At 44.1% G+C, this 26,893-nt stretch overlaps 3 protein-coding genes across 3 annotated transcripts in view; 1 reads left to right on the top strand and 2 right to left on the bottom strand.

The window, feature by feature from the left end:
- Window positions 1-8,377: 8,377 nt before the first annotated feature.
- Window positions 8,378-26,893, top strand: part of LOC139813077 (uncharacterized) — a 60,878-nt gene continuing 42,362 nt past the window's right edge. The window contains exons 1-4 of the mRNA XM_071778353.1: window positions 8,378-8,516; window positions 23,097-23,220; window positions 23,292-23,661; window positions 23,831-25,468. Of these exons, the coding sequence (XP_071634454.1) occupies window positions 23,153-23,220; window positions 23,292-23,661; window positions 23,831-24,157 (765 nt within the window). The 5' untranslated portion in view covers window positions 8,378-8,516; window positions 23,097-23,152 and the 3' untranslated portion in view covers window positions 24,158-25,468. The remainder of the gene's footprint in view (window positions 8,517-23,096; window positions 23,221-23,291; window positions 23,662-23,830; window positions 25,469-26,893) is intronic.
- LOC139811412 (uncharacterized) lies at window positions 17,739-20,984 on the bottom strand. The gene has a single exon (XM_071775709.1). It carries the CDS (start codon window positions 19,076-19,078, stop codon window positions 17,900-17,902), a length of 1,179 nt encoding a protein of 392 aa, XP_071631810.1. The 5' UTR covers window positions 19,079-20,984; the 3' UTR covers window positions 17,739-17,899.
- On the bottom strand, window positions 21,108-23,083 carry LOC139811418 (uncharacterized). The gene has a single exon (XM_071775715.1). It carries the CDS (start codon window positions 21,881-21,883, stop codon window positions 21,179-21,181), a length of 705 nt encoding a protein of 234 aa, XP_071631816.1. The 5' UTR covers window positions 21,884-23,083; the 3' UTR covers window positions 21,108-21,178.

The raw sequence follows: 26,893 nt of genomic DNA, 5'->3' as shown, positions 1-26,893 counted from the left end.
TTGAATATTTATTCACATCTTGCTTGAACCAAGATGTGTTGGAGAATTGCTTTTCATATATCGAAGAATGGGGGGAGCCAATGATCATCCCAATGCTCTAGATATCAGAAATCGTCTTCGCTGGTATATCCTTGACAAGCACTCCACCGACTTATTGTCGGTTCAAACAAATACTGATCCTGATGCAACCGATTCGAGCTTAATCAAGGCACACGATATGAATTCAGATCCGCAACGTCAAATAGCCAATGCCATTCCTTCAACTTTAACTTCAACTACGAACAATGAGGATGATGATACGACGAAGATGAGAATGAACTTTTGACAAACGTATTAACACTATTACCTGAAGACGATACACAGTCAAATCCACTAGTAGAGAGGGAATCGAAAGAATAGGCAATGTTCAATTACTCGAGCTATCTGATGGATTCAAATGATTCGAAAAAGACATTGATGATGCAGGTTTGATTATTCCGCACACGGAAAAAAAAAGATGCTACATCAACAGCATCAAGTTTAATTGGAAATTATTTTGTTAATTTAATAACATTGTTAATGAAACAAATACTTATGATCTTATTTTATTACAATTGTTATTGAATTAACAAGATATTTCCACTTAGACTTAATGCTGATACGTCATTTTTTTCTGTGTAGTAACTTTTTCCCTTTTACTCACTTGCTTATGAAAAAAGTTTTTTTAATCGATTGTTTTTTTCATAGGTTGCTAAATTTTAAAAAGCGATAAACACATTTTCATCTCTATTTTTTTCTTTTTATTTATCTTGTTCTTGACCCTTTTTAAATGGTTTCAGAGCTCCTCAATTACTCCTCAAGTATTGAAGAATTAAACCTTCTGGAAGAATATGAGAGTATAACTGCTGCAAGTGATTGGATTGCACAAGGTTTGAAATATGTAGCGAGCTATGTGGCATATCGCTATAGAGAAAAGTATGCCTTCTTGGGTAATCCGGCACGTATTTTAGCAGATACTGACATCGATTACATTAGCATTCTATCCAGGGGAAGTTTAATGTTTCCCTCTGACCAGTTGTTGGAAGTAGCTTATATGATGGAGTCAGAATTTAATGCCTTCCACGGCGATTCATTGAAAAAAGAAAAGTTTATTTTCAAAACAGTCGCTAAAAACGTTAAAAAAAATCGACAAAATTCCCTTCGAGGTTTTGCTATGTTTAGTACGAACACGTACATATTGTTGCACCCGAGCCGAGACGCCCGGTAGAAGCCCAGAAGGCAGCCGCGAAGCGCTGCCTGACGACGTGCCTGACGACGTGTCCTGTTTGTTTGTTTAAGTTTGTCGCCATTCAGATTCTCCACCGAGCCTCGAAACCGATCAGACGTGTTTACGAGCCGTCACTGTATCTTGCATTTCTTAATTAAACGAGTTCTTGTCTACCAGAGAGTCATTATTCCCGGAAACGGGATTGCGCGCCGCGTTCGCGAGTGTGAGTGTGTGTGTGAGTGCAGCGAACGCGCAGCCAAGCGCAACATTTTGGAGGCTCGTCCTTAAAAACTCTCGAGACGGAATGGCTTCTTCGGCACCTTCTTCACAAAAGAGGCTTCGGGTGGAGACTCCCCAACTAGAAGGTTCGACGATGTCGACAATTACAGCGATCCTCCAGACTGTAATCCAGGAGGTCCGACTCCTGCGCGAGGAGCAAGCGCGGAGGGAAAGGGAATATGCGGCGACGTTTCGTCAGCAGGAGGAGGGGCTCTGCCGACTCCCAGGGACGATCTCCAATACACATCTAAGTCCTTCTTGTAACAGAGCGTCCGGGGACTCGGGAACGCGAGTCGCGAGCGGCGCGAGAGAGAGTGACGCACACGCGAGTGAAAGAGACGCGGCCGTGAGCGACGCGGAGACGCGGATCGCGCACGCGAGTGAGAGAGTCGCGGTCGCAAACGGTGCGGAAATACGAGTCGCGCATGCGAATGTAGAAGACGCGGATGCGAGCGGCGCGAGGGTGCGAGCTGCGCGTGCGAGTAAAAGTGCCGCGGTCGCGAGCGTCGCGAGTGCTGAGCTAGGATACAAGCTCAAACCCGACACGTACGACGAGACGGTCTCGTTACAAGAATATTTTTCGCAATTAAATTTAATCGCGCGGGTGAATAATTGGGATGACGCTACGAAAACAATCGTGTTGGCGTCGAGTCTGAGGGGAAAAGCGCGCTCGGTTTTAGAGACGGTGCAGGATGTCGAACGGCTAAATTTCGCGGAATTAAAAACGAAGCTTGAGTTGCGTTTTAGGGAGGGACGTCAATCGCACAACAGTTACGTTCCGTTTACAAATCGTAAACAAAAATTCGGGGAGGATTTGGCCGCACTTAATTTAGAAATTGATAGACTCTCGCGCCTGGCGTACCCCGAGTGCCCGTTTGAGTTGCGCGACAAAATCGCTTGCGCGCAGTTTATTTCGGCTGTTACGGATAATTTTATCAGGCGAGCGCTTCAGATGGAAGGAATAACCTCTCTGAATGTGGCCGTCGAAAAGGCCAAAGCGCTTAAAATTATTCAGGAGGACAATTCTGAAAGATATAGAGAGAATTTTAATAAAAGTTTTGTAAAGAAGGGAGTTGGGAATGTAGTGGAAAACGAAAAACGTAGTGAAGATAGGAAGAGTAAAGGGAAAGAGAAAGGAGGGAAGGTCCCGAAAGGGAATTGGCGTGGCAGCAATAGCGCCGGCCGGGGGGAGTGTTGGACGTGCTGTAAAACTGGGCATTTCCGATCGGAATGCCCCAATGAGGAAAACGCGATTTAGTTGAGCTTGGCGGGGTGGGCTTAACTTTTATCAAAAATTCCCCAAAAATTGGTCAATTTAAACATTTTAAAATAAATAATAAGAAAAATGAAATAGATTTTTGTTACGATGGTTTTCTGAATAATAAATGTTGTTCATTTAAAATAGATACGGGCTCCAATGTTTCTATTGTGAATTCCAAAATAGTTGATGATAAAGTAGAAAGAATAAAAGTAGAGAGTTGTAATTTGAGGTATCCAACTGGAGAAAGAGTTCCTTTAGAATCTAAAATAAAGGTTAATGTTCTAATTGGTAAATATTCTGTCGAAGTTTTTATGTTTGTGACAGAGATTTCTGATGAATGTTTATTGAGGAAAGATTTTCTTGAAAAAATGAATCTGAAGAATATTTTTAAACCTTTCTTTGATAATTCCGAATTTAATAAGAAAAAAAGTTTTAATTGTTCTCGTGTTGAAACTTCTACCGAGGGAGACTCTTCTATCTTAAAAGAACTTTTTGAAAATAATTCTGGGAGTCTGAATGAGGCTCAGAAAGAAATTTTTGCCGATTTTCTAAAAGATTTCCGAGATGTGTTTTCTGAAACTATTTTGTTGCAGGGAATTGTGATGTTATTGAACATGTGATAAATGTGAAAGATTCTCCCCCATAAAACAGGTCCCTCGTTGTATTTCTATTCATATGAAAAAGAAAGTTAATAAAATTATTGAGGATATATAGAAATAAGGAGTAATTGAGAAGTCACAAAGCCCCTGGATCTCGCCTGCAGTTATGGTCAGAAAAAAAGATGGTATAATTAGATTCTGTGTGAATTATAGGAAATTGAATTTGATAACTAAGAAAGATTCTCATCCTTTACCCAGAATCGATGACATACTCGATCAGCTATCAAGCAACAGGTTTTGTACTTTAGATTTAAAAAGCGGATACTGGCAAATAAAGATTCGTTTCGAAGATAAAGAGAAAACTGCGTTCTCTATTGGAAACGGGTGTGACAGTTTACCGTTATGCCCTTTGGTCTCTGCAATGCCCTTGCTACATTTCAACGTCTAATGGAGAAAGTTTTAAGAGATTTGTTGTCGAAAATTTGCTTGGTTTATCTCGATGATGTAATCATTTTTGGAAAAAGTTTTTCTGCAATGTTGGAAAATTTAAAAACAGTGATTTTACGATTGAGAAAAGTAAATTTGAAAATTAATCCAAGGAAATGTACTTTTTTTGAAAGAAATGTTAAATATTTCGGGCATGTAGTTTCGGCAGAGGGCATAGCCACGAATCCCGAAAAGATATCTGCGGTTAGTGATTGGTCGGTTCCGCATACCAAATCACAATTACGAAGTTTCTTAGGATTTTGTTCGTATTATCGTAAATTTATTAAAGAATTTTCTTCTTTAGCGAAACCCCTTGTGACGTGACATTTGTCGCGTCCTCCGCCCAGACGGTAGCTCGGCCGAGGAGAAGGTCAGGGATGGCGCCTCGACTCGGGTCGAGGAAGGGCTACCCGCGTTAACTAACCTTTTCTAGCTAAATTCCGTAGGGATGACAGGTGGTGTCGGAGCGTGGGATCACCGACTGAATGTAACGACGATAGTCGCGACGAGGGAGGAGCGGGCGCTCGGAGGACGCACGGCGGAGTGGTCGGCCGACGGGCGGGCCACCGGGACCTGCCGCTGGAAAATCGCTGGAAATGTCTCGCACAGCGTAACACGGCCCCGCCGCAGCATGAACACGGGTGCACCATCGCAACTGCAGCGCGGGTGGATGACCCGCACACTTCACCCGACGGCGCCCCGAGGGCCGAGCGGCGCCGCCTCGGCCTGGCCAGCCGGGCGGGAAACCGCGAGGGGCCCGCGCACAACCAGCAGCCAAATCAAACGGGCCGCGGAAAAACGGCGGAAATCGTCTGCAACGTCGCGAATAGGGCGACACACGACCAATCGGCGGGGCGGAAGAACCGCGAGCTTGAGGGCGCACGTGCGGGGGTCCGGCGTGGTCCCGCCGAGCCGGCCGCTCCTCATTGTCGATTTGGCTGCGGACAAAGAGCCACCCCAGGACGAGCGCCCCGACGCCGCCGAGCAGCAGCGAGCAGCTACCTCTGTAAGATCTCCACTCCGGCGCCGCCAAGTAATTGAGGACTCGATCTCGGTCGCGACCCGGTGCCAGTAAATGTATATATCGATTAGATTACCGTGTGAATCGGCCTGATTACGTGTCGCATTTGGATACCGGCTCCCGCCGTTGTGGATGCCGGGTAGATTATCGCGGCTGTTTGTCGGGACAGCGGGCGCGTGGCCGGCCGAGATCGTAGGCAAGGATATTTCTAAAAGCCCTACTCGAAAGCTTGCGTAAATCGACGGTCAATTCGCGGTTATCGCCGTACGTATTTTCTGAATTGTGAACGGAAGCGTGCCGCGGGCGGTACGTTCCGGTGGGTATTGTACTTAGTGTTGCGTATTCGGGTGTATTGTTGCGTGTCGCGTGCGGGAGTCCCGTGTGCGTGTCGGGAGGGACCGCGCCGGGCACCTTGTGGTGCATTACGAGTTCCGCGGATATTTTGCGTCGCGTGCGCGGGCAAATATCGTCGCGCTTGCTCAAGGAAGAATTTCGCGAGCGCGCCATTACATGGCGTTGTGTACTTGTGGGCTCGCGCTACGGGCATTGTGTCGTGCGTGTGAGAATCGTTTATGTCGTGCGTATAAGAATCGCCGTGCGTTCGGGATCTGGGGATTAAGGCGTGGGCGGATTGGCGTTATCGCGTGGTCGCGCTCATACAAATCGAAATTGCTGGGCTCGCTTGAGAACTCCGTTCGCGAAGAGAGTCTCGCGGACGTGAACATCACGCGCTCCGCGCGTGCTTTAACTGCCGACTCGATTACCGCGTTGGTACCGGTTGGTACCATTCGAGCGATATCCGACCTTGGTTTCTCGATATGATTTGTTTGTTCCTTATGTGAAATATATCTGATTAATATCGTTTATCGTCGAGCTTTATTTTGTGTGTGGCTTGCGTCACGCTCCTTCTCCACCTTCACCCCTATCACGCGGAACTACGCCCTGAGCTCGCGGCGAGGCTAAGAAGGCGGACGTTATCGAGACGTGGTGCGCGTCTATAATCGCACCTGGCGCCCAATCGAAAGGTATCGCCCAAGACCTCAGATACGGGAATTACGGTAAGAGATGTGACCTCGTTATTTTCTTGGAGCTATCGTCCGGCAATCAGCGGGTTAATTTGTAGCCGCGCTCCTTCGGCCAGCGAGACCGAGGGAAATCGGGTTGCACCCTTTACTCTCTTACGAAGAATCAGATTAAGTTCATTTGGGGGGAGGAATGTCAAAGAACTTTTGAAGAATTAAAACGGGTTTTATCTTTCCCTCCGGTGCTTTCTTTTCCCAAAGGGGAGGGAGAATTTCTTTTAGATATCGATGCTTCGAATATTGGTATTGGTGCGGTTTTGTCGCGGAGACAGGAGGGAGAAGAGAAAGCTTAGCTTTTTTTAGTCGGATTCTCAATAAGGCTGAGAGAAACTATTGTGTTACTCGTCGAAAACTCTTGGCAGTAGTAGACTCTATAAAATTTTTCCGCCACTATCTTTTGGGACGACAGTTTTTAATTCGCACAGATCACGTTTCATTGAAGTGGCTTATGTCTTTCAAGGATTTGGAGGAACAGCTGGCACGATGGCTGGAAAAATTTCAAGAATATGAATTTGAGATTATCCATCGAAAAGGTCAATCTCATAAAAATGCTGATGGATTGTCCAGACGACAATGTGAAAAGTTCGACTGTAGATATTGTGCGAAAATTGAGAAAAAGTCAGCTGGGGAACAGGATAGAACAATTGCTCGTTTAATTTTTCAAGGAGAGAATTTGAAAACTTGGCGTAAGGAACAGGGAGAGGACGTGGGAATGACATTTATCCTACGGGGTAAGGAAGCTGGAATCCGTCCTCTGCGTTCTGAAATTTCTGCCAGAAATGTTTTCGTCCAAATTTATTGGTCGCATTGGGATGCGCTGGTTCTGAGAGAAGGTGTTCTATACAAAAGGTTGGAAGCTCCGAGTTTGAATACAAGCTTTCTCCAGCTTGTTGCTCTCCGAAGCCGGGTTAAGGAGATTCTTGAGGAAGCCCACGATTCTTCTTCAGGCGGGCATTTTGGAATCAACAAAACCTTGGAAAAGATTCGGAAACGTTTTTATTGGGCAAAATGTAAACAGGATGTTGAGGACTGGTGCAGATCTTGTAAGGTCTGCGTTTCTAAGAGGGGTCCCTCTGGGAAAGGAAAATCCCTTCTACAGATTTATAATGTTGGGGCACCGTTTGAGAGGATTCAGATGGACGTTCTTGGCCCTCTTCCTACAACCAATTCTGGGAAAAAATATCTCCTTGTCATCGTGGACTGCTTCACTAAGTGGGTGGAAGCATTTCCTCTGAAAAATATAAAAGCTAAAACTGTGGCGGAAGTCTTCGCCAATCAAGTTGTTTCTAGATATGGAGTCCCCAAAGTGCATACAGATCAGGGAAAGAACTTTAAGTCAAAGTTGTTCGCAGAGTAAATGAATCTTCTCGGAATTAAGAAAACGAGAACTACTGCCTTGCATCCTCAGTCGGATAGACAAGTTGAGCGACAACATCAGACGATTACTAATTATCTGGCAAAATTTGTTTCTGAAAGTCAAAAGGATTGGGATCGGTGGGTACCCATGTTCTTGTTGGCTTATAGGTTATCGAAACATGAGACAACTGGCGCTACTCCTGCGGAATTATGTTTTGCTCGTGATCTAAGATTACCGTTAGATTTGTTACAGGGAGGTCCTCCAAAATTTCATGAAGGAGAGGTGCGGACGGAGGGGAGCTACGTTTAGGAATCTGAAAAAGAAACTGGAGAAAATCCATTCTAGCTTCCCGGGTGAAAGCCTGGTATGATCGTGGAGTTAGGCGTGTTCTTTTTCAAGAGGGGCAAAAGGTCTGGTTCTACAATCTTCGTAGAACTAAAGGAAAAGCCCCGAAATTGCAAAGCAACTAGGAGGGGCCCTATTGCATAGTGAAAAAGTTGAACGATGTGGTGTATTGCATCCAGAAGTCACCCAAACAGAAGAAAGATTGTTCACTCGGATAGACTAGCTCTGTACTCTGAGAGAAAGTTAGAAGGGGGAAGGTTAGAGTAGAACGGAGCCCGGATTGTTAATAAATTTTTTAGCGAACAAATTATGAATAAAATGTTTATGAAAAAAGTTTTGAAATGTTCGATTTCTTTAACTTTTAACAGTAATTTTGTTTTGTGTTTCTGTGCGTTGTCTGTTTGTTTTAGAAAAGGATGGTGGTACGCGAAAGGAGGTCCTCAGACGTCGGTTGACCTGCGGCAGAACATCGGCCGGAACTTCCAGAAGCGTCTCAGCCTGAAGAGGACCGCCTGCCCACGGTTTTTGACCTGTGGTTTTCCCGTGGGCCCTAGGGCAAATGCCGGGCGGGGACTTGGGAAGCCCTGCGGGGCGCAGGGTCCACGGGAAGTTTTCCCCTTCCCTTGTCCGAAGACTTCATGGGAGAGCGATGGGGCGGCCGTCGAAGAAGAGGACGTCAAGTCGGAGGACCGGAGCTCGAGGATGAGACGGTGTGGGCGACCCTTCCTGGAGTCGGCTTGGGGAGTCTGGCCAGGTCTCCCTGGAGGCCAATCGCGGGGAGGAGAGCGAGGTAGCTTGGTCCCCGTGCTCGTCTGGGCGCTGCCCTTCAGGAGATTATCGGTACGACAATCTAAGAAGAGGGGGGCAGTGTTGCGCCCGAGCTGAGACGCCCGGTAGAAGCCCGGAAGGCAGCCGCGAAACGCTGCCTGACGACGTGCCCTGTTTGTTTGTTTACGTTTGTCGCCATTCAGATTCTCCGCCGGGCCTCGAAACCGATCAGACGTGTTTACGAGCCGTCACTGTATCTTGCATTTCTTACTTAAACGAGAGTAGGTAATATAGGCCGGTTCTAACTCGGGGATCTGAGGGGGGGTGAGGGGCAGGGGGGAACCGCGGGCGGGGGAAAACCGCAGGCGGGAGGAAACCGCGGGCAAGGGGAAACCGCGGGGAGAGGGAGGGGGAACCGCGGAGGAGGGGGGGGGGGGAACCGCGTTTTTCGGCGCCGCGGGGCGAGGAGGTCCGCGTTTTCCGGCGCCGCGGGGCGACCGCGTTTTCGCCGCGCCGCGGAGCGTTCGCGTTTTCGGGCGCCGCGGGGCGAGGGGGTCTGCGTTCACGTTTATATTGTAAAAAAATTGCTTACCATCGCTGGATACCACCTCCCGGCTCTCAGTCACCTTCCGCACTGTGTGCGAAACAACATTGATTGTCTTTTTATTGTTACACTTATTGTTACACTTATTGTTAGTTCCTTAGCAGTATAAGTCTCTTAATTTTATATAATATACACTTAAAATATTTTTAAAAATACTGCAGTCTAAACAGTCAATATTTACACGAAAACACACATAGGACACATATTACATGTTGAAATGAGATATAGTGGGTCCCCGCACGATGAACAAAAGAGGCCGTCATCAGAATATACCGCCTGGTGTCGTGTTTACGACAAGCATACAGCATCGAGAATAATCCACCAATTCTCACGATGCATGACGCACAAAACTTTGTCTGTCCTGGAGTAAAATAAAAATACGTGCAGCACATCCTTGTAAGAGGATTTAACGCATTGACTTCAGCCTGATTCATGACTCTGAATATTTCTTCCGAAACATCCTCAGACATTTCACTATCATAACATGAATCGTCTGACAATACTGCATCATCATCATCAACTTCCATTCCTTCCTCTTCATTTACTTTCATTTTCCCAGGCACTTCCATTTCTTCCTCGTTTGCTTCAACTTCCATTCTTTCTTTTCAAAGTGCAATTCTTCAAAATCCATTTTTTCCACACTTGCACCCACTACTTTTAAATCTAATCTTTTAAGTAATTTAAATCTAATTTTTTAAATGTTTTAATTGTCTTAAGATGGCGAATGAATTGTATAAGTCGCACAAACAAAACGCCAACCGACTGCTCTTACTTCTAGTCCTCGACTACTGAGCGTACCATCAAATGCATCCTTCTATGTCCCACTATTGTCACATCGTTTGTTTATCATATCTAATTTCATCTCAATAGCCGTACGGATGCGCCTGCCGAAAAATCTGCGATGGACAGTTTTGCACGTGTGCGATCAAGTCACCGCGAGACACGTATGTTCTTGAAAACGATATCGCGCCATTGACTTTCGGTGATTTGATCTGTAAAACTGCTATTGAACCGCGATCAAACAACTATCAAACAGCTATTGAACCGCTATGAAACAGCTATCAAACAGCTATTGAACCGCTATGAAACAGTTATCAAACAGCTATTGAACCGCTATGAAACAGCTAAAAACAGCTATCAAACAGCTCTTGAACAGCTATCAAACAACTAAAACAGCTATCTGTATAACTGCGATCTGTATAACTGCTATTGAACCGCTATCAAACTTCTTTTAAACAACTAAAAACAGCTTTTAAACAGCTATCAAACAACTAAAAACAACTAAAAAACAGCTCTTGAACAGCTAAAACATCTATATTATACTACAAAGTATGTGGGAAAAGGAAATAAAACATTTATATATACATATATAGTTTATTTCAAAAAATCATAATTTTTCTGGTGTCGCGACCACCAGTTAAATATTTTTAATACATTTTGTAATGCGCAATCCTTAACATGTTTTTCGCATCTTACAGTATTAGTAACATCTAGATTATTTAAAGATTCGATATCTTCGTAATCTGCATCCAAAGTCTCAATTTTTAGATGTTTTCTCGCTTTATTCTCAAGCAGATCCACCAGCCATTCTCGTTTCTGGCATCCCTTGACGTACACAAAAGTCGACGTCTCGTCGCCCTCTCCAAGTACAGCCGATGTAATTAGATGTTTCGCCATGCTGTAGGGCACGTTTCCGTCCTCCCATCGTAGTCCATGGTGATTTGCAATCAACCAGAAAGCGCATGATCTGTCGGATTTCGTGAGAAGACTCCATGGCATAGGACATGTAAAAATGTAATGTGCCAAAACGGTCCCGTTTCTCAGAACCGCCACCTCCTTTACGACAAATTTCATCCCGACGGTGAATCCCTGCATATCAACAAACGTTGGTACGATCATGACGAAACGACGGAGCAATCTGTATCTTATCGCGGTACATCAGTGTATCTTATAGCGCAATATCTGCTGATATTGCAATTTACATGATTTTGCGCACTACGTTCGACAACGGACAGTATTCGATTACGCGATCATGCAAGATGAGACAATAGGCGGTAGTATTTGCTGATACATTCTCTTTACAATCAAATTCTATTCGCACATCCACGGTAGCGCTCTTGACAGATTCGTTTTGTCGCGAGCAATCAATGACAACAAAAGGTCCTTTTGTCAGGAATGTAACCACGGTGCAAAGCGTATCGAAGCAGTCGTATCTGTAATAAGCTTTACGAAAACGCGCATACATATCGAAAAGAACGGCGTATCGATTTTTGCCAAAATCCAGATTCATGTCGTCGTACGGATAAAATTCGGAGTTTAGATAAAGTTTCACGTTGGTCAAGTTACAGTCATCGAATACGCTAACATCTTACGACAAGATATTCTTGCGCCCAGTCTGCCGCGCAAAGATAACGTACCGCGGCTTCACCAGCTGAGTCGCCGTTTTGATGGCCCACGAATGCTTGGTCGTGCTCTGCAACATGGGATACTCATACAGATCCCACGAACGGAAACTAACACTAAGATATCGCCCGCTTTCCAAGTTCCGTAGCATAGATAACTTATTGACCTCGTTTAATGTAACGTGAGGCATTCGCCACTGTACTTTAAACAATTCAATTTCCGGCTCCGTCGCCGGATTTCCTACAATGCAATTGTTATCGCTGCGCGCTCGTATCAAAATTAATTCGTAACGAGCGTTAACAATCACGCGTTTGTAATCCTTGCAAAAGCCCAACAATGTATTGAGCGGTACGCAAAAGTTGAAATATCCCTCCGGGGATAAAATGTCCCATCCAGCATTTTGCATAATTTTTGCTTTGTCATTTGTAAACGATACATAGTTCTTGATGGTACTGGTTATTCCAACGTTTCTGTTGCGATCAATCTCCACACCGTTGAGCTCGTATCGAATTTCATCAAACATGAACGCCACGCAATTATTCGCAAGCGTTGTCGCAGACGTGTCATCTTTTTTCTTTATCGTCAATCTTTCTTCAACGTCGAGAAAGCTCTCGCACGGCAACGTGTATAAATCCTGCTGTTGTATGGGTATTCTTATCTCATCGTTATGTCCAAACGTTGTGTTGGCGTACGGATTGTACGTGTGTGTCTCAATCTTGACGACGCTGTCGTCAAAGATCGGTTCACCTCCAATGTTTAAGATATTAGCCATTTCGTACGACGAAACCCAATGATTTCAAAAATTCAACGTTCGACGCAGTGAGTTTCTTCTTTGGCGATCGGATTGTCTCTCTAATTTTGTTTCTCGTCTGTCGCACCTGCTCAGCTTCGTTCAGTATGAGCATCTCACGGTTTACCACAATCGTCGTCTTCGTACATGCAGTCTAACGGCGATCTTTTCTCCGCGAAAATCAATCAATCGGCCGTCCTGACCCACGACGCGAAGCGTCAAGTCCGAAATGCTCCGCACGATGATCGGAAGGTAAATGATCTGTGCCGGCGTTTCCGATATCTTATATCCTGGAGGCACGCTCGGTGAAAACTCGTATCGTGTGCACATACTTGTCGTTGCTGTACGCACCCGCGGTCACGTTACACTCTATGCGAATGATGTTTGCGTTGATGATATTTAGCGGAACATCCGATTCGTGCCATTGTCGCGACTCCAGCACGCGATTCGCTGAAAATCCCAGCAGCGACCCAATGTTGTTCGGTTTGGTGAAATTTATCCGATAAACGCATTTGATCTCGCTCTTCATCGTATTGTTATTAACCCAAATAATAATCAATGGGTGCGGTTCATCTTCGTTTGTCGAGACATTATTGGATTGGTCCCATAAAAGAGCGCGTTTCAGATACATGTCTATATCACGCAGTTCGTACGATTCTTCGGGAATGGTAATCTCCTTGTCGTCGTCGTCGTCGTCATAGTAGAATTTATTGTTCGACGAATTTACTTACATTCGGTATCGTGTGATAGGTTTCAAAATCTGTTAGACCGAGCTCGTAATCGCCATCGCTCAAATCCACGGCGGGAAAGTAGCTTAGCGCGAGGATGCTGCTCTTCCCGGTGAGCGTAAATGTCAGTGACACGTTTGAATGAAACTGAGATTAAACAGCGTAACGCCGGTCTTTAAATTGATTGTCAACCAACTGTAGAAAACGCAGACACAGTTGTCCGCAATTGCTCTGATCGTATCGCTGATAAGGCGTGCGATTGTACTCTATTACATTGTTCTCTAGATACTGCGCCAATTCTCTCGGTGATCGAAGATTGCCAAAACTGTCGAAATATATGGCACGATCTCCCCTCTTCGCGTACGCCACTCAGTGAGTACCCGGTACCTCAGTATTATCCAAATTCACGATACCGCTTTCGTTTCGACGTATACCGCCGATCGGTAACGAGTCGCGCATGAAAATACCTCTAAAATATGGAATGCGCATACGGTTTGCCAATTGTTGCAGTTGTACGTTGGTAGTTACACCCTTGGAGATTTTTAGCGTTTCTTCAACGTTTTTTTTTCTCGAGACTCCCCGTCCGCGTTTGTACGGAGCAAGATAAAGTCCGTGACCTTCCATGGCGCGATTGTGACGTTGCATCTCTTCCAGCTGACGCCGCGCGGCTTTGTTATCATTCACGGCTTTTGCGACTCCCGCCACTCTGCCGACCAACGAGCCGAGAATCCCTAATAACGGTAGGATCGGTAGGATACCGCCGCGTTTCGCTACCGGAAGTATTCGCTTGGTCTTCTTCTTTTTCCTCGTTTTCAAACCCATACTGAGTTTCGTTTTAGCCTTCATGGCCGCCCAGACGGCTGTAGCCGCAGCTCTCTCTCCGAGAGTCGAATCGTTCGCGGTGACACGTTTTCGCGCTTTCGCGGCGAGTATATTGTCTGCCACGTGTCGTTGTGCGAGATCGTTGCTACGCGAGTAGGCTATGTCGTGCTCGCGACACGCTGCGTCTAATGGATTAATACCCCGATCACCCCTTGCCAATCGTGTTTCTAAACGAGTCCCGGACCGCAAAATTGATAGCCGGGGATATGTAATTCGATCGGAAGCGCGTTTATCGCGCGATTCAACAGACCTCGACCTATCTTCGGTGGCATTCGCCGCAGTTTTTTATCAACGGCGGCGGACCGTCGATGTGCGTTTGCTGACACGGCAAATTATAATGTATTAAACAGCGCCGATATTGCTGAACCTCCGAATCTGCCTTGATATGTTCGGGAAGCTTAACCTACAAATAATCTATGTGATTATAAAACTGTCGTAGTAGAATGACCTTTGGTATATACTTTAACTGCTCGGCGGTTAAATCGTAAATATCGCTGTTATCCAACACGAGCAAAAACATTTTAAAGACTGAGCATCTCAGTTCTACGCGCCTCTATAAATAGGCCAGCTTTCTCGATATTGTTATTCATTCGTTGTGGAGGGGAGGTAAAATGCGGTTCGTACGACAATCGCGGACGATCAAAGTGACAAACTTTGACGATAGGATGCCGTTAACGAAAGACGTACGCAAACATGGAGGCATGCTACCGATTTCTATACGCAGTATCATCTGCGGTCCGTCGAATTGCGGCAAGACAAACGTCTTGATAAGCTTGCTGGAAAGTCCGCACGGTGTACGTTTCGAGAACGTGTATGTGTACTTGAAATCGTTGCAACAACCGAAATATCAATATTTGGAGAATATACTAACACCGATAAAAAAGATTGGCTATTTTACGTTCTCGAATAACAGTGACGTCATTCCGCTGAGCGACGCGCTCCCGAATTCTATTTTCATCTTTGATGACGTGGCGTGCGACAGGCAGGATACGATAAGAGAATACTTTGCAATGGGCCGGCACGCGGACGTTGACTCTTTCTATCTTTGTCAGACGTATGCAAAGATACCGAAGCATCTTATACGCGACAACGCGAATTTATTGATTCTGTTTAAACAGGATAGTACCAATCTAAAACACATATACAACGATCACGTAAACACAGATATGTCTTACGATGATTTCAGTAAATTGTGTCATACGTGTTGGCAACAAAAGTATGGATTCGTGGTGATAGACAAGGACAGCGCGATTTCGAATGATCGATACAGAAAAGGATTTAACGACTTTGCGATACCGAAACGTGATTAGTTGTTGTCGACGCGTCGATTGAACAACGTTATCGCAACATGGACAGCGGCGAGGAGATTAGAGAGTGCAAGAGGATAGCAAATCAAATTGCGAAAACGAGCAATTTGATTCGCAAAAAGTATAAAACTGGTAAAGTGGAGGAAGATATCGCGTTGGAGAGACACTTTAAGCCCATCATCGAGCCTCTAAGGCAGATTGCCGAAAACACCGTTGCTGGCAAAGAATCTGACGTGTCAAAGATTGAGAATGAAACGGCGTGGGAAGACGAAGAGCCGAAGCTCAAACGACAATGACCAAACGCCTCGTTTAACGACTCTGTAATGGCTTCAACTCCGGTTACGTTGAAACGATCGATAAATGTGCCATCTAATTTGAGCGAAATAACCAAAATTTTAAAATCGCGTAAATCGAACCGATCGAAAGGTCCATTGAATGAACCACCGATAACCTCTGCGCCTTCCGAACAACCCACAGTGCTCGCAAACGAAGATGTTTTCGAAACCACGAAAGACCCACTCGTGACGTCAGTTCGACAGCAGTTGCAAACACCTGAGGGTCGAGAAACGTTGCGAGATCACTTGAGTCTATTGAGCCAAAAGTCGGGGCAGTTCTGAGCGGCGATCAAGAAAGCGGTATGGACATCGCGTACGGTGTTAAATTCACCAACGATGGAATGACGCTCGGTAATAAACGTTTTGACGTGAACTACGCGGACAAGATAATTATCGACGGCATACGATACACTGGCACACGCGGTCTTTTCGAATTAATCTTTAAGAAATATCCCGATCATGATATCTACACGGAGGACGATATGCAAACATACAAGAGCATTCTGTTGATGACGAGTGCTTATAAACGCAATTATGATGCTCACGCTCAAATAAAGGGCAACGGGGGATACAAGTACACACATATAATCGGGCCGTTGATTTCGGGTAAAAAAGCTGGAAAAGGTATACCGCGTGCCATGACGTAAGCCCGACGAATTCAGTCATTATCGCACCGTTATTTTCGTCTTTCATTAAGCCCGGTACTTTTTTATTGGCGAGTGGGATACCGTACGCATTATCGATCGCGTAATCGCTATATAGTGTCAAATTTATTAATGTGGCGCTTCATGGTATCATACACGTCGTCGCACTCGATGTGATAAATGAGACTGTCCGTATCGGTGTACGTGACTTTACACTTATCGCGATACAACGGTAACATGTACTCGTGATAAAATTCGTACAAACATGTCTTGGATATATCGAGGATGCACATACCCACGTAAATTGGTTTGTCAAACTTCACCTCGAGTTTTCGCATTTCTATTGCTACTAGATTCTCCGAAAAGACGCTTCGGCTATGAAAATTTGGTTTCGCAATCACTGCCTCCGCGCCGTATCTACCGTCCCAATAAGTCACGAGTCGCACGTCAACGTGATTGCGCACATTCTCCATGGTTTTACCAAACACAGCATTGTTCATCAATTTGTATAAATTTTTTTCAAAATCGTTTTTGGCCAATGTCCTAAAGGAGGAGGGTCCCTAAGGCCTGTTTTCGGCACCCCTTCAAAATTGGGCCAAAATGGCTGGAATCACTTCCTTATACCCTTGGAAGTAATATTTAGTCAATTCCAGCCTAAACGGAAGTATTTAGAGTGTATACTTCAAGTATACATGGTGCATCAGCGCGTCCGTATCAAGCATTTTTTTGGAAAACTAAGCGTTTTTGAGAAAAATGTTTCAGATAAAAGTTGTATGGTTTCAAGGGGAACATAAGATGGTGTCATTGGTTTGACCTTGGATAGTCATTTGAAGGTCACGTGAATGTCGATTTCAATATTTTATATAGAACCCTCTATTTTTTTACATATCTTTAATTGTAGCTTATTTCGAGAGCTTTCCAAAACACTCATAACTAAGTTATTTTTTATTAAGTACTTTGCGAGTTATGAGGCTTCTTACAGATAGATTTGTAGAAACGTTACTTAAGGAGATCCGAGATTGAAATCATATTATTCATTCTTGTTGATTCTCCACACGTGAACAGTAAAATTGTAAACGTAATCTTCCTTTAAGAAGCCACGTAGAGTGGGGTGTTGGATTTACGTGAGTCCCCTTGCCTGTCACTTTTTGGGGTGCTAGATTAAAAAAGTGAGTCCCCTTGCCTCTCACCTTTTGGGGTGCTTGATTAAGGTGAGTCCCCTTGCCTCTCACCTTTTGGGGTGCTTGTTAAGGTGAGTCCCCTTGCCTCTCACTTTTTGGGGTGCTTGATTAAGGTGAGTCCCCTTGCCTCTCACCTTTTGGGGTGCTTGGTTAAGGTAAGTCCCCTTGCCTCTCACCTTTTGGGGTGCTTGATTAAGGTGAGTCCCCTTGCCTTTCACCTTTTGGGGTGCTTGGTTAAGGTGAGTCTGATGAAATGACTATCCAAGGTCAAACCAATGACACCATCTTATGTCCCCCTTGAAACCATACAATTTTTATCTGAAACATTTTTCTCAATAACGCTTAGTTTTCCAAAAAATGCTTGATACGGGCGCGCTGATGCACCATGTATACTTAAAGTATACACTCTAAATACTTCCGTTTAGGCTGGAATTGACTAAATATTACTTCCAAGGGTATAAGGAAGTGATTCCAGCCATTTTGGCCCAATTTTGAAGGGGTGCCGAAAACAGGCCTTAGGGACCCTCCTCCTTTCGTATTAAGTTCTATATAATCGCGAAGCCATGGAGATTGCGCGAATTTCAGTATGCGGTATTTGCTATCCGGAGACCGTGACGAGTACACTGCTGTAGGTTGCGATAATGTATGACATAACGTTTCTTATCGTATAATGTTGCGAGGAGCTTGTCCTGCCGCTTACCGGGTGGTTTATCGCGCGTCGGACAGAACGGTAGGTCAGTGTGCGTGTCGTGAAGATGTTGCGGATACTCCAAGTCGACTTCGAGTATGTAGCCTATCGAGGAATCTAACGCGACATCCATAACATTAAAATCGGTTACGTCGTCGACCCATTGAAAATCTGCATATGGCAATGGTTGACACATTGCCCAGCCGTATAAGTTATTTACATCAAAATACATCAGGTACGACGACGGTTTCGATGGATCGTACGACTGCATGTACTTGTTGTTGGCCAGCGCGTATCTGTTTGAACATTGACTCAAACCGCCGCGTATACCGCGTTCGATAAACATGACCATGTCAATGTCGGTGAGCAATTCGAAATTGATACGCGTATGCTTCAACATAGCATCCCACGTAAAACCCGGTAGAGTATAATAATACGCGGGATCGAGTCCATAACTCGCAACGCAACTTGTGATTGGGAGTAAGTCTACATGTCCTTCGTACGCTGTTGCTATTTCAGTTATAATAAAATGTGCGTCGTAGCCCGATAAATTATGAAAAACTATGGGAATGCAATGCGAATCTTTATAATTTAAGTTACAATTAGAATGCGCGGGACCTCTGTATTGACCGGTCAGGTGACAATGGTCGCGTACTCGCACGTCATCTGGCTCAAACGGTTTTTCGCACACGTGACAGTGCGTTACGCTGTTAAACTTTTCCCACTCGTCTTGCGTGAAATTTGCCATGGGTACATTAGTGGACAAAATGGTCTTTACGTCGTGAGCTAAACGTCTTAGCTCCTCGGCGAACCACGTGACGCAATCCTTATCGCGACGAAACCGATACATAGATAACGACTCGTCGTACGAGCAACGCACATAGTACCCTATGCTAAACACGCGATGATGTTGATATGTGTACCTGGACGTTTCCGGATCCGCTTCCATCTTCTCCAGGGTACATTCCAGGTCAGCGTATATGACAAACGGAACTCGTTCCTTCCTGCTGTGATTTTTAAAGGCCAACCACTTGTTGTTATCACTCGGTAACTTGATCGCGCAGTCATTCATCTCCTGACAGTTGACGGTGTGTGTTTAAAGTTGAAAAAAAAAGAGAGAGAGAGAGAGAGAGGTTGTGTTGTTGTTTTTTGCGGCCATTAGTGGCAGTTGTAATGCGATAGGTCAAGCCGCGCATTCTACGTAGGCGGGTGAAAAGGCGCGCAAGCGGCGCCGACTACGTTGCGTCCCAGGCGGCGAGGCGCAAGTTTACCGCGCATGCTTGAGCATGTCGGGAGGGGCGTGCAGCTCGGCGAGCGAGCATTCGTCTTCCGGACATCGTGCGTTACACACCCGTTGTAATCAGTTCGAGTAAAATACTTAGTTGCGTCATCTTTTCGCTGTGAACTTTGTAATCAAATTATGAGGTCGCCGAGATCTGCCTCTCAGTGTGCATCAGCCAACATACCGGTTGATCGTGTACGCAGCAAATAAAGGACAACAACTGTCGTCGCACAAAGGAAGCCAGTGAGATACGTCTCGGCGAGCCTTGCTGGCACGTGGAAAGCTCGAGGAAGGCAGCCATTTTCTGGAACGTTTGGAAATCCTTCCGGAATGAGATGAGAAGCCATTAAGGAACATTCAAGAAACCGGCTCTTGGTTTGATCATTGCTATTTTCAACCATTACCGTAATGTCAAAGGTACCGCCTTTAATCTATACGAGATAGACAGTTAGAATCCCGTCTAACGTATTACAAGGAATCTCCGATTCTTTAACGTCAGACCCCGTCTAACGTATTGCAAAGAGTCCCCGATTCTTAAACATTAGACCCCGTCTAATGCTGTACAAGAAATCCCCGATTAGTTAATTTATTAATCTTACATCTCGAGTTAAATCGACCGTTTTCTTCATAATGAAAAACTGTAATTCTTTCTTTTGTGCGATTGATTTGTTATGATAAATCAGATAGTGAGTCATTTTTGTATTCAATATTCAATCTCATTACCGTACGTACATTCGTTACACTCATTACTGAAGTAGAATATGTTACGTGCGAAAATACCTATTAATCGTTTTCATGCGTCGTGATAACATTATCGGATTACCGTTTGCTTGCGTTGCGATAAAATCTCTTACTCAATTACTTTATATTATTCTAGTGATTATTTTGCGAATTAATAATTATCTAATATTACGTTTGCTTTATGATAAATTAATGTGTCAATCAAAGATCGAAGGCCTCTTAAAAGTGTAATTCAATACACTCATTTGAAACTTATTACTCGTATCGTATTAAATGCTTGTTTTGTATTCATTGCCTTTGTAGTTGCTCTTGTCGTATTTATCGCTCGTGTCATAGTAATAGCTCATAGCGGTAAGATATTCCTTTGTCGTGATTTATACTCAAGTTCTGTAAGACTCAGTTAATATTCGATTCACGAAGAATATTATTGACAAGGCCGATGAGAATTATTCATTATTGAATTAAAGGATTGATGCATTATTTCCAAGATTGTTTGAATTATATCTACACTGATATTCATGTTTTTTAATTTGAGTTATGTCGATGTTTTGAACGATCCTTTCTTTGATAAATAACAACTAATTCTGAGCTTGACTTCGTCAATATACATTATATGCGTACGTACTAAGTTCAATTCCTTTTATAAAGAACATTATCTCATGATACAGAATTATATCAAGGAATCTAAGAAAGATATTTCTCTTTTCATAATTCAAAAGAAAGGACTGTTCTATGATAACCAAGTCATTTTTTCTTTTGTGTATTTGATACATTTATTTTACTCATATTGTATTTTTCTATTACAAATGTATAATTTTGTTCACGAATACTGGGAAGGTTTTAGGGCAGTTTCCCTTCTCCCATGCAACAAATGTTGGTATTCTTTGTATAGTTCTGCCCGATCTAAATTTTCTTAATTATATAAATCACGAAACACAATCTCTCTCTCAATAAACGGATTCTTTTTATTTGTTCCTTCCTCAACAAATTCTCGAGGTCAGGCTCGTGTGCGAGCTTGTGCAAACAGTGTGGGCTTCCAATTTCTCGTTGGAGCTGAAGTAGTGCAAACATCTGCAAAAATAAACGCAAATATTATAAATTTTTTTATACACAAAATATTCTATATATTATTAAAAGAACTATAGGTACTTACCGATCGCAAAAGTATTTCCTGTGCTCTTTTTTACTGATTTGCGAGCTCACGAGGCGGGATAGGTTCTTGATCCACGCAAAATGTCCCACGATGTCGTCATGCACGTACAGCAGATTTACGTGTCTGCCCATCTTTCGGTCAGTAACCCGTAATGGTAAGATTACAAGTTTCTTGTTTCTTTTCTTGATGCTGTAGACGTTGATGGAGATGTTGTTGTGATTTTCAAATTTTTTAATTTGATTCAACGTCATTGGAAACTCAATGTCCGTAAGATTTAGCACCGACGTGTAATGTGGATACGACGATTCGCGTTCTGCATTTCTTTGGGCTGGATGTAGAGCAGCCACCACTGACCATGCGAAACATGCATTGTCTCTTGATTGCACGTTTATCACCGCTTTCTTCTTTTTAATTTCTCGCGGTATTTCCACAAAACACCCCGCGTGCAACGGATTATATTTGTTCACATTTACCGTTAAATTGAGTATACGCGACAACGCCCATCCGCTATCACGTTCCTGGAATTCCTCCAGCGATGCGAGGATAGGCTCGATAACGTGTCGCTTGTACCACTCGTGCAGATCGGACTCACGAAAGACTTCATAGTTTCTCGTTGCGATACTTTTATTCGCGCGTTTGTCACCCGCAACAAATTCACCATTAAACACTGTGTTAATTTTTACATTGTCATGTCGTTGCATGACGTTCCACACACGATCGAGTACAATTTCTCTCGCATTTTTGAGAAATTGATGAGGTTCGATGTGTTTGAAATTTATTACCGCACCAGTCAGTATACGGCTTTCAAAAACCGTATCTATCTCGCGCCATCTGAGTCCTGTCTCACACGCACTGTATCCCGCACCCACATGCACGAAACGTTGACGTACCGAATCTTTCAGACCTTCGAGTCGCGCGATATAAGCGACCAACGACTGTTTGAGACCGATCGATGACTGATCGATTGATAATCGTGACCGTTTAATTCAGCTTTGTTCTTCCAACGATTCGATAAACTCGTCACATCGTTGCTCCCACGCGGCAAAATCTTCCCTCGAATTTAAAAGGGTGGATTGCTTCAACAACTCTTGCTCCATGTTATTGCACGATCCTCTTGCTAACGCCATTTGTTACACTCACGACTTCCAATTCTCGACTATTGAGCGTATCCCCCAGATTCGTCATTTTATATTCTACTAATGATGCATCGTTTGCTTATCATATCTAATTTCATCTCAGCAGCCGTACATCGGCGCTATTTGCAAAATTTGCAGTTTTGCATGTGTTCGATGAAATCATTGCGAGACACGTACGTTCACGAAAACGCGCCATTGACTTTTGGTGATTTGATCTGTATCAATGCAGCAGCCGTACATCGGCGCTATTTGCAGTTTTGCACGTGTTCGATGAAATCATCGCGAGACATGTCGCGACATGTTCTTAAAAACAATAACGCTCCATTGACTTATGCGAAATTGCAAAATTTGCAGTTTTGCACGTGTTCGATAAAATCATCGCGAGACACGTCGCGACATGTTCTTCAAAACAATAACGCTCCATTGACTTATGCGAAATTGCAAAATTTGCAGTTTTGCACGTGTTCGATAAAATCATCGCGAGACACGTCGCGACATGTTCTTCAAAACAATAACGCTCCATTGACTTATGCGAAATTGCAAAATTTGCAGTTTTGCACGTGTTCGATGAAATCATCGCGAGACACGTATGATCTTGAAAAGAAATCATATTTGATGCCCGATGAGGTGATCTCATCACGAATGTTCTTGACAAAGATATCACATTTAACGTATATGTGGATTGTGGTGGTGGTCACCATGCAGCAGCCGTACATTGGCGCTATTTTTGCAAGATTTGCAGTTTTGGGCATGTATAAATGGTCTACGATGATTCTAGAGCGCAGTCGAGAGTTCGATACGGTTCGAGTACGTCGCAAACAGCCTCCAGATACGATGAACACTCATGGTGCGAACTACTACGTTCCGATTCAGGACGAAACGTGTGAGAAACAGCACAATGAGTAAGTACCGCTAATTTTCATATATACTTGTGCAAAAAAACTTTTATAAACATATAATTGTATTTTTTCAGTTTTGGTAAACCCCGCTACACGCCATGTATTTTGGGAAGGAGATTTGCTTTGACATCAACAGCATATAAATTTTTGGATGTTGGAATCAACGCGGGACCTATGTCCTCTGTGGATATACTTATTGGCGATAATCGAGGCAATCGGATAATTCTGCCACATGCAACGTGGGTGACATTCATCGAAAAACGTGCAGATGTACAGCGACTCGTGCAGTCATCGGCACCATCATCGCTAACGTTTCGAGATCTGGAGCTTGTTAAAATACGTGACGCAGATCCACTTTTAAAAAAGGCGTGTTACCTGAGTGAATTTCGTTTGTATCGTAAAATTGAAGCCTCCTTTTCCGCGATGCCGATTGGCTATCTCGATTGATTGCCGCGCCGCGTAGCTTGCTTCATCCCGTGAGGGACTGTCATCGCGGAGTGTGGCGAGTTTCGTGCGTGTATAGTGCGTCGTGTGTGTCATGATGTGACAGCTCGCGTCGTGTCGCGAGGTTAATCGTCCCGCGATTATTATATAAATAGCATAAATGTTAAAGCTAAATGGCGCGCGCGAAGCGCGCGCGTCTGTAGTGTCTAGTATTATAAAATTGACGTCGTGCGGCACCAGCTTGTACATGAAACCGTCAACTGTACTCTTCCTGTTCGAACTAGAACATTGCGTCGAGAATGTGTATTTTCAACTATGTCAAAATGTTGTTCACGGCGTAAGTGAAAAATTCAAACAGTTTGTAACAATTTTACGTCAAAATTGTATCACCGATAAATGTAACGCAGTTACAATCTTGCGTGAAATTTATGATAAAAATTCGATTATTGATTATGAATTACATATTAGCCTACGCTTTGGATACTATTGTGTATAGCGCTTTGGATACTATTGTGTATAATGCTACATGATAAATAAATGCATATAATATGGTTAAAAAATTTTTTCCTTTTCATTTACCGTTCCCTTTTGTTAAGCTGTCTTTATTTATCGTTTACTTAAATGTAATATTATAAATTAAATATTAAGATCTGAACGATTAAATATTGTTGGCGAAGAAAAAATACGCGATTGTGAGCGAGAACGTACGCAATGATTTCATCGCACACGTGCAAAACTGCAAATTTTGCAAATAGCGCCGATGTACGGCTACTGAGATGAAATTAGATATGATACACAAACGGGGTGACAATAGTGGGACATAGAAGGATGAATTTGATGGTACGCTCAGTAGTCGAGGACTAGAAGTGAGAATCGGTTGTGCTTGATCGTGCGGTTTATACAACAATTGGTTCGCCATCTTAAGAGCTGTATATCAAAGCCCACCGATATGAGCGAGTACGCAAAACTTTACAAACCGATGCGTAATTCTAAATTCAAGATTGTGAAAATCAGCGAACCGCAGATGAGAAACTGTAGCAGATTGTATAAGAGGAGAGTCGGCGTAGTGCGATATCTATTCCGTCGCGAGATCGGAATCGCCGATCTCCGATCGCATCAAGATTTTCTCGATCTCCAAATAAATTGGTTCATCCTCGTAAGAGAAACGTTCCCTTTTTATCAAGATGTAAGGTAAATGTCCCTATGGCCGACACCTATAAGGCCGACCCAACAAAAGAATGGCGTTGTCAAGCGTGACAAAAATAAATTCGATAAAGAGTTTCATACTGGTGGATAGCTTCATCCATGCACTTTCCAAAAATCGTAGGCTCAATCCATTCCGTCAAGTATTTTTCTAGATAGAGAAGAATAAAGGCGCACTAGTGCGTGCCCTCTCTACCGACCAGCTGTGTCCAATTCCGACCGGGCATGTCCCCATTACCGATTACCTTTTTTCAGAGCATGCGAGGCGGAGGTTTCAACCGAAAAGTAAACATAAAAATGAACATAAATCAATGATAAACATGAAAAATACACATAAGTCATGAAAAGGTATTTTTATCAAGCCAAACCTGGACGACGACGACGACGATGGCGATGACGGTAACGACGGCGACTCTCCGCGCTTGGCAGCGTACGAGTCGCTGCTGAGCTGATAATTGCTCGCGCGTCGCCTGTCCATCCTGAACGGAGGGAAACGCTCGTGGTAACAACGGCTCGCACTGTGCCAGAGCTTACGCACGTAACCGGTACCGTGGACGTGGACGACACGGAGGGCCGCGCCGAGCTCGTGAATCGCCTCCCGCAGGTAACCGAGAACGTGATACGCGTGCGGCGACAGCAGACTGTCGTTGACGAGCAGGCGTTGTATATCAGCACGCACCCACACGTCACACTCAACACCACGGCGCCGCGACTACCGAGATCCCACATAGTACTGCCTCTAAGCGGATAACCTCACCGCAGCCGTCGGCTTCCGCAGCTTCGATGATACTGACGTTTACGTGTATGGTACTGGGGACATGCAGGCGTTTTGCTGTGTCTAACCTCGACCATCGAATAAATAAAAAAAATGACAGTTTTTGACTAATTTTTTTTTTCGAATATAGCAATCAAATTGTAACAAACCATTTAGCGCTCGGATTATTCCTTACAAAAGGATTTTGAACGAAATACGGACTATTTAGGCGACCGACAATTCCTAACCTCACTCTTAAGAATACGCGTGGATGGTGACGTGCGGCAAGAAATGCGAAAAAAAATATATTTAACTATTGTACTTACTCTGCACGTTATAATTCTTTTGTACTGCACGAATTCCTGAATTTTTCCACTGCACTAATGAACGTGTTGTTGAATCAGCAGCCTCGTAAACAACGTTTCACGTCAAAAAAGTCGGTAGAGGGAACATGGTCGGCCATGGGGACATTTACCTTAAATGAAAGTGCCTGAAGAAATGGAAGTGCCTGGAGAAATGGAAGTAAATAAAGAGGAAGGAATGGCAGTTGATGATGATGATGCAGTATTGTCAGACGATTCATGTTATGATAGTGAAATGTCTGAGGATGTTTCGGAAGAAATATTCAGAGTCATGAATCAGGCTGAAGTCAATGCGTTAAATCCTCTTACAAGGATGTGCTGCACGTATTTTTACTTTACTCCAGGATAGACAAAGTTTTGTGCGTCATGCATCGTGAGAATCGGTGGATTATTCTCGATGCTGTATGCTTGTCGTAAACACGACACCAGGCGGTATATTCTGATGGACGGCCTCTTTTGCTCATCGTGCGGGGACCCACTATATCTCATTTCAACATGTAATATGTATCCTATGTGTGTTTTCGTGTAAATATTGACTGTTTAGACTGCAGTATTTTTAAAAATATTTTAAGTGTATATTATCTAAAATTAAGAGACCTATACTGCTAAGAGACTAACAATAAGTGTAACAATAAGTGTAACAATAAAAAGACAATCAATGTTGTGTCGCACACAGTGCGGAAGGTGACTGAGAGCCGGGAGGTGGTATCCAGCGATGGTAAGCATTTTTTTTACAATATAAATGTGAACGCGGACCCCCTCGCCACGCGGCGCCCGAAAACGCGAACGCTCCGCGGCGCGGCGAAAACGCGGTCGCCCCGCGGCGCCGGAAAACGCGGTTTCCCCATCCCCTCCTCCGCGGTTTTCCCCCCCGCCTGCGGTTTCCCCCCGCCCCTCACCCCCCCTCAGATCC

The sequence above is a fragment of the Temnothorax longispinosus genome, chromosome 1 (assembly GCF_030848805.1).
Source record: "Temnothorax longispinosus isolate EJ_2023e chromosome 1, Tlon_JGU_v1, whole genome shotgun sequence".
Taxonomy (NCBI): Eukaryota; Metazoa; Arthropoda; class Insecta; order Hymenoptera; family Formicidae; genus Temnothorax; species Temnothorax longispinosus.
The sequence above is the reverse complement of the archived record's forward strand: the minus strand, read 5'-3'. Positions and strand labels throughout refer to the sequence as shown.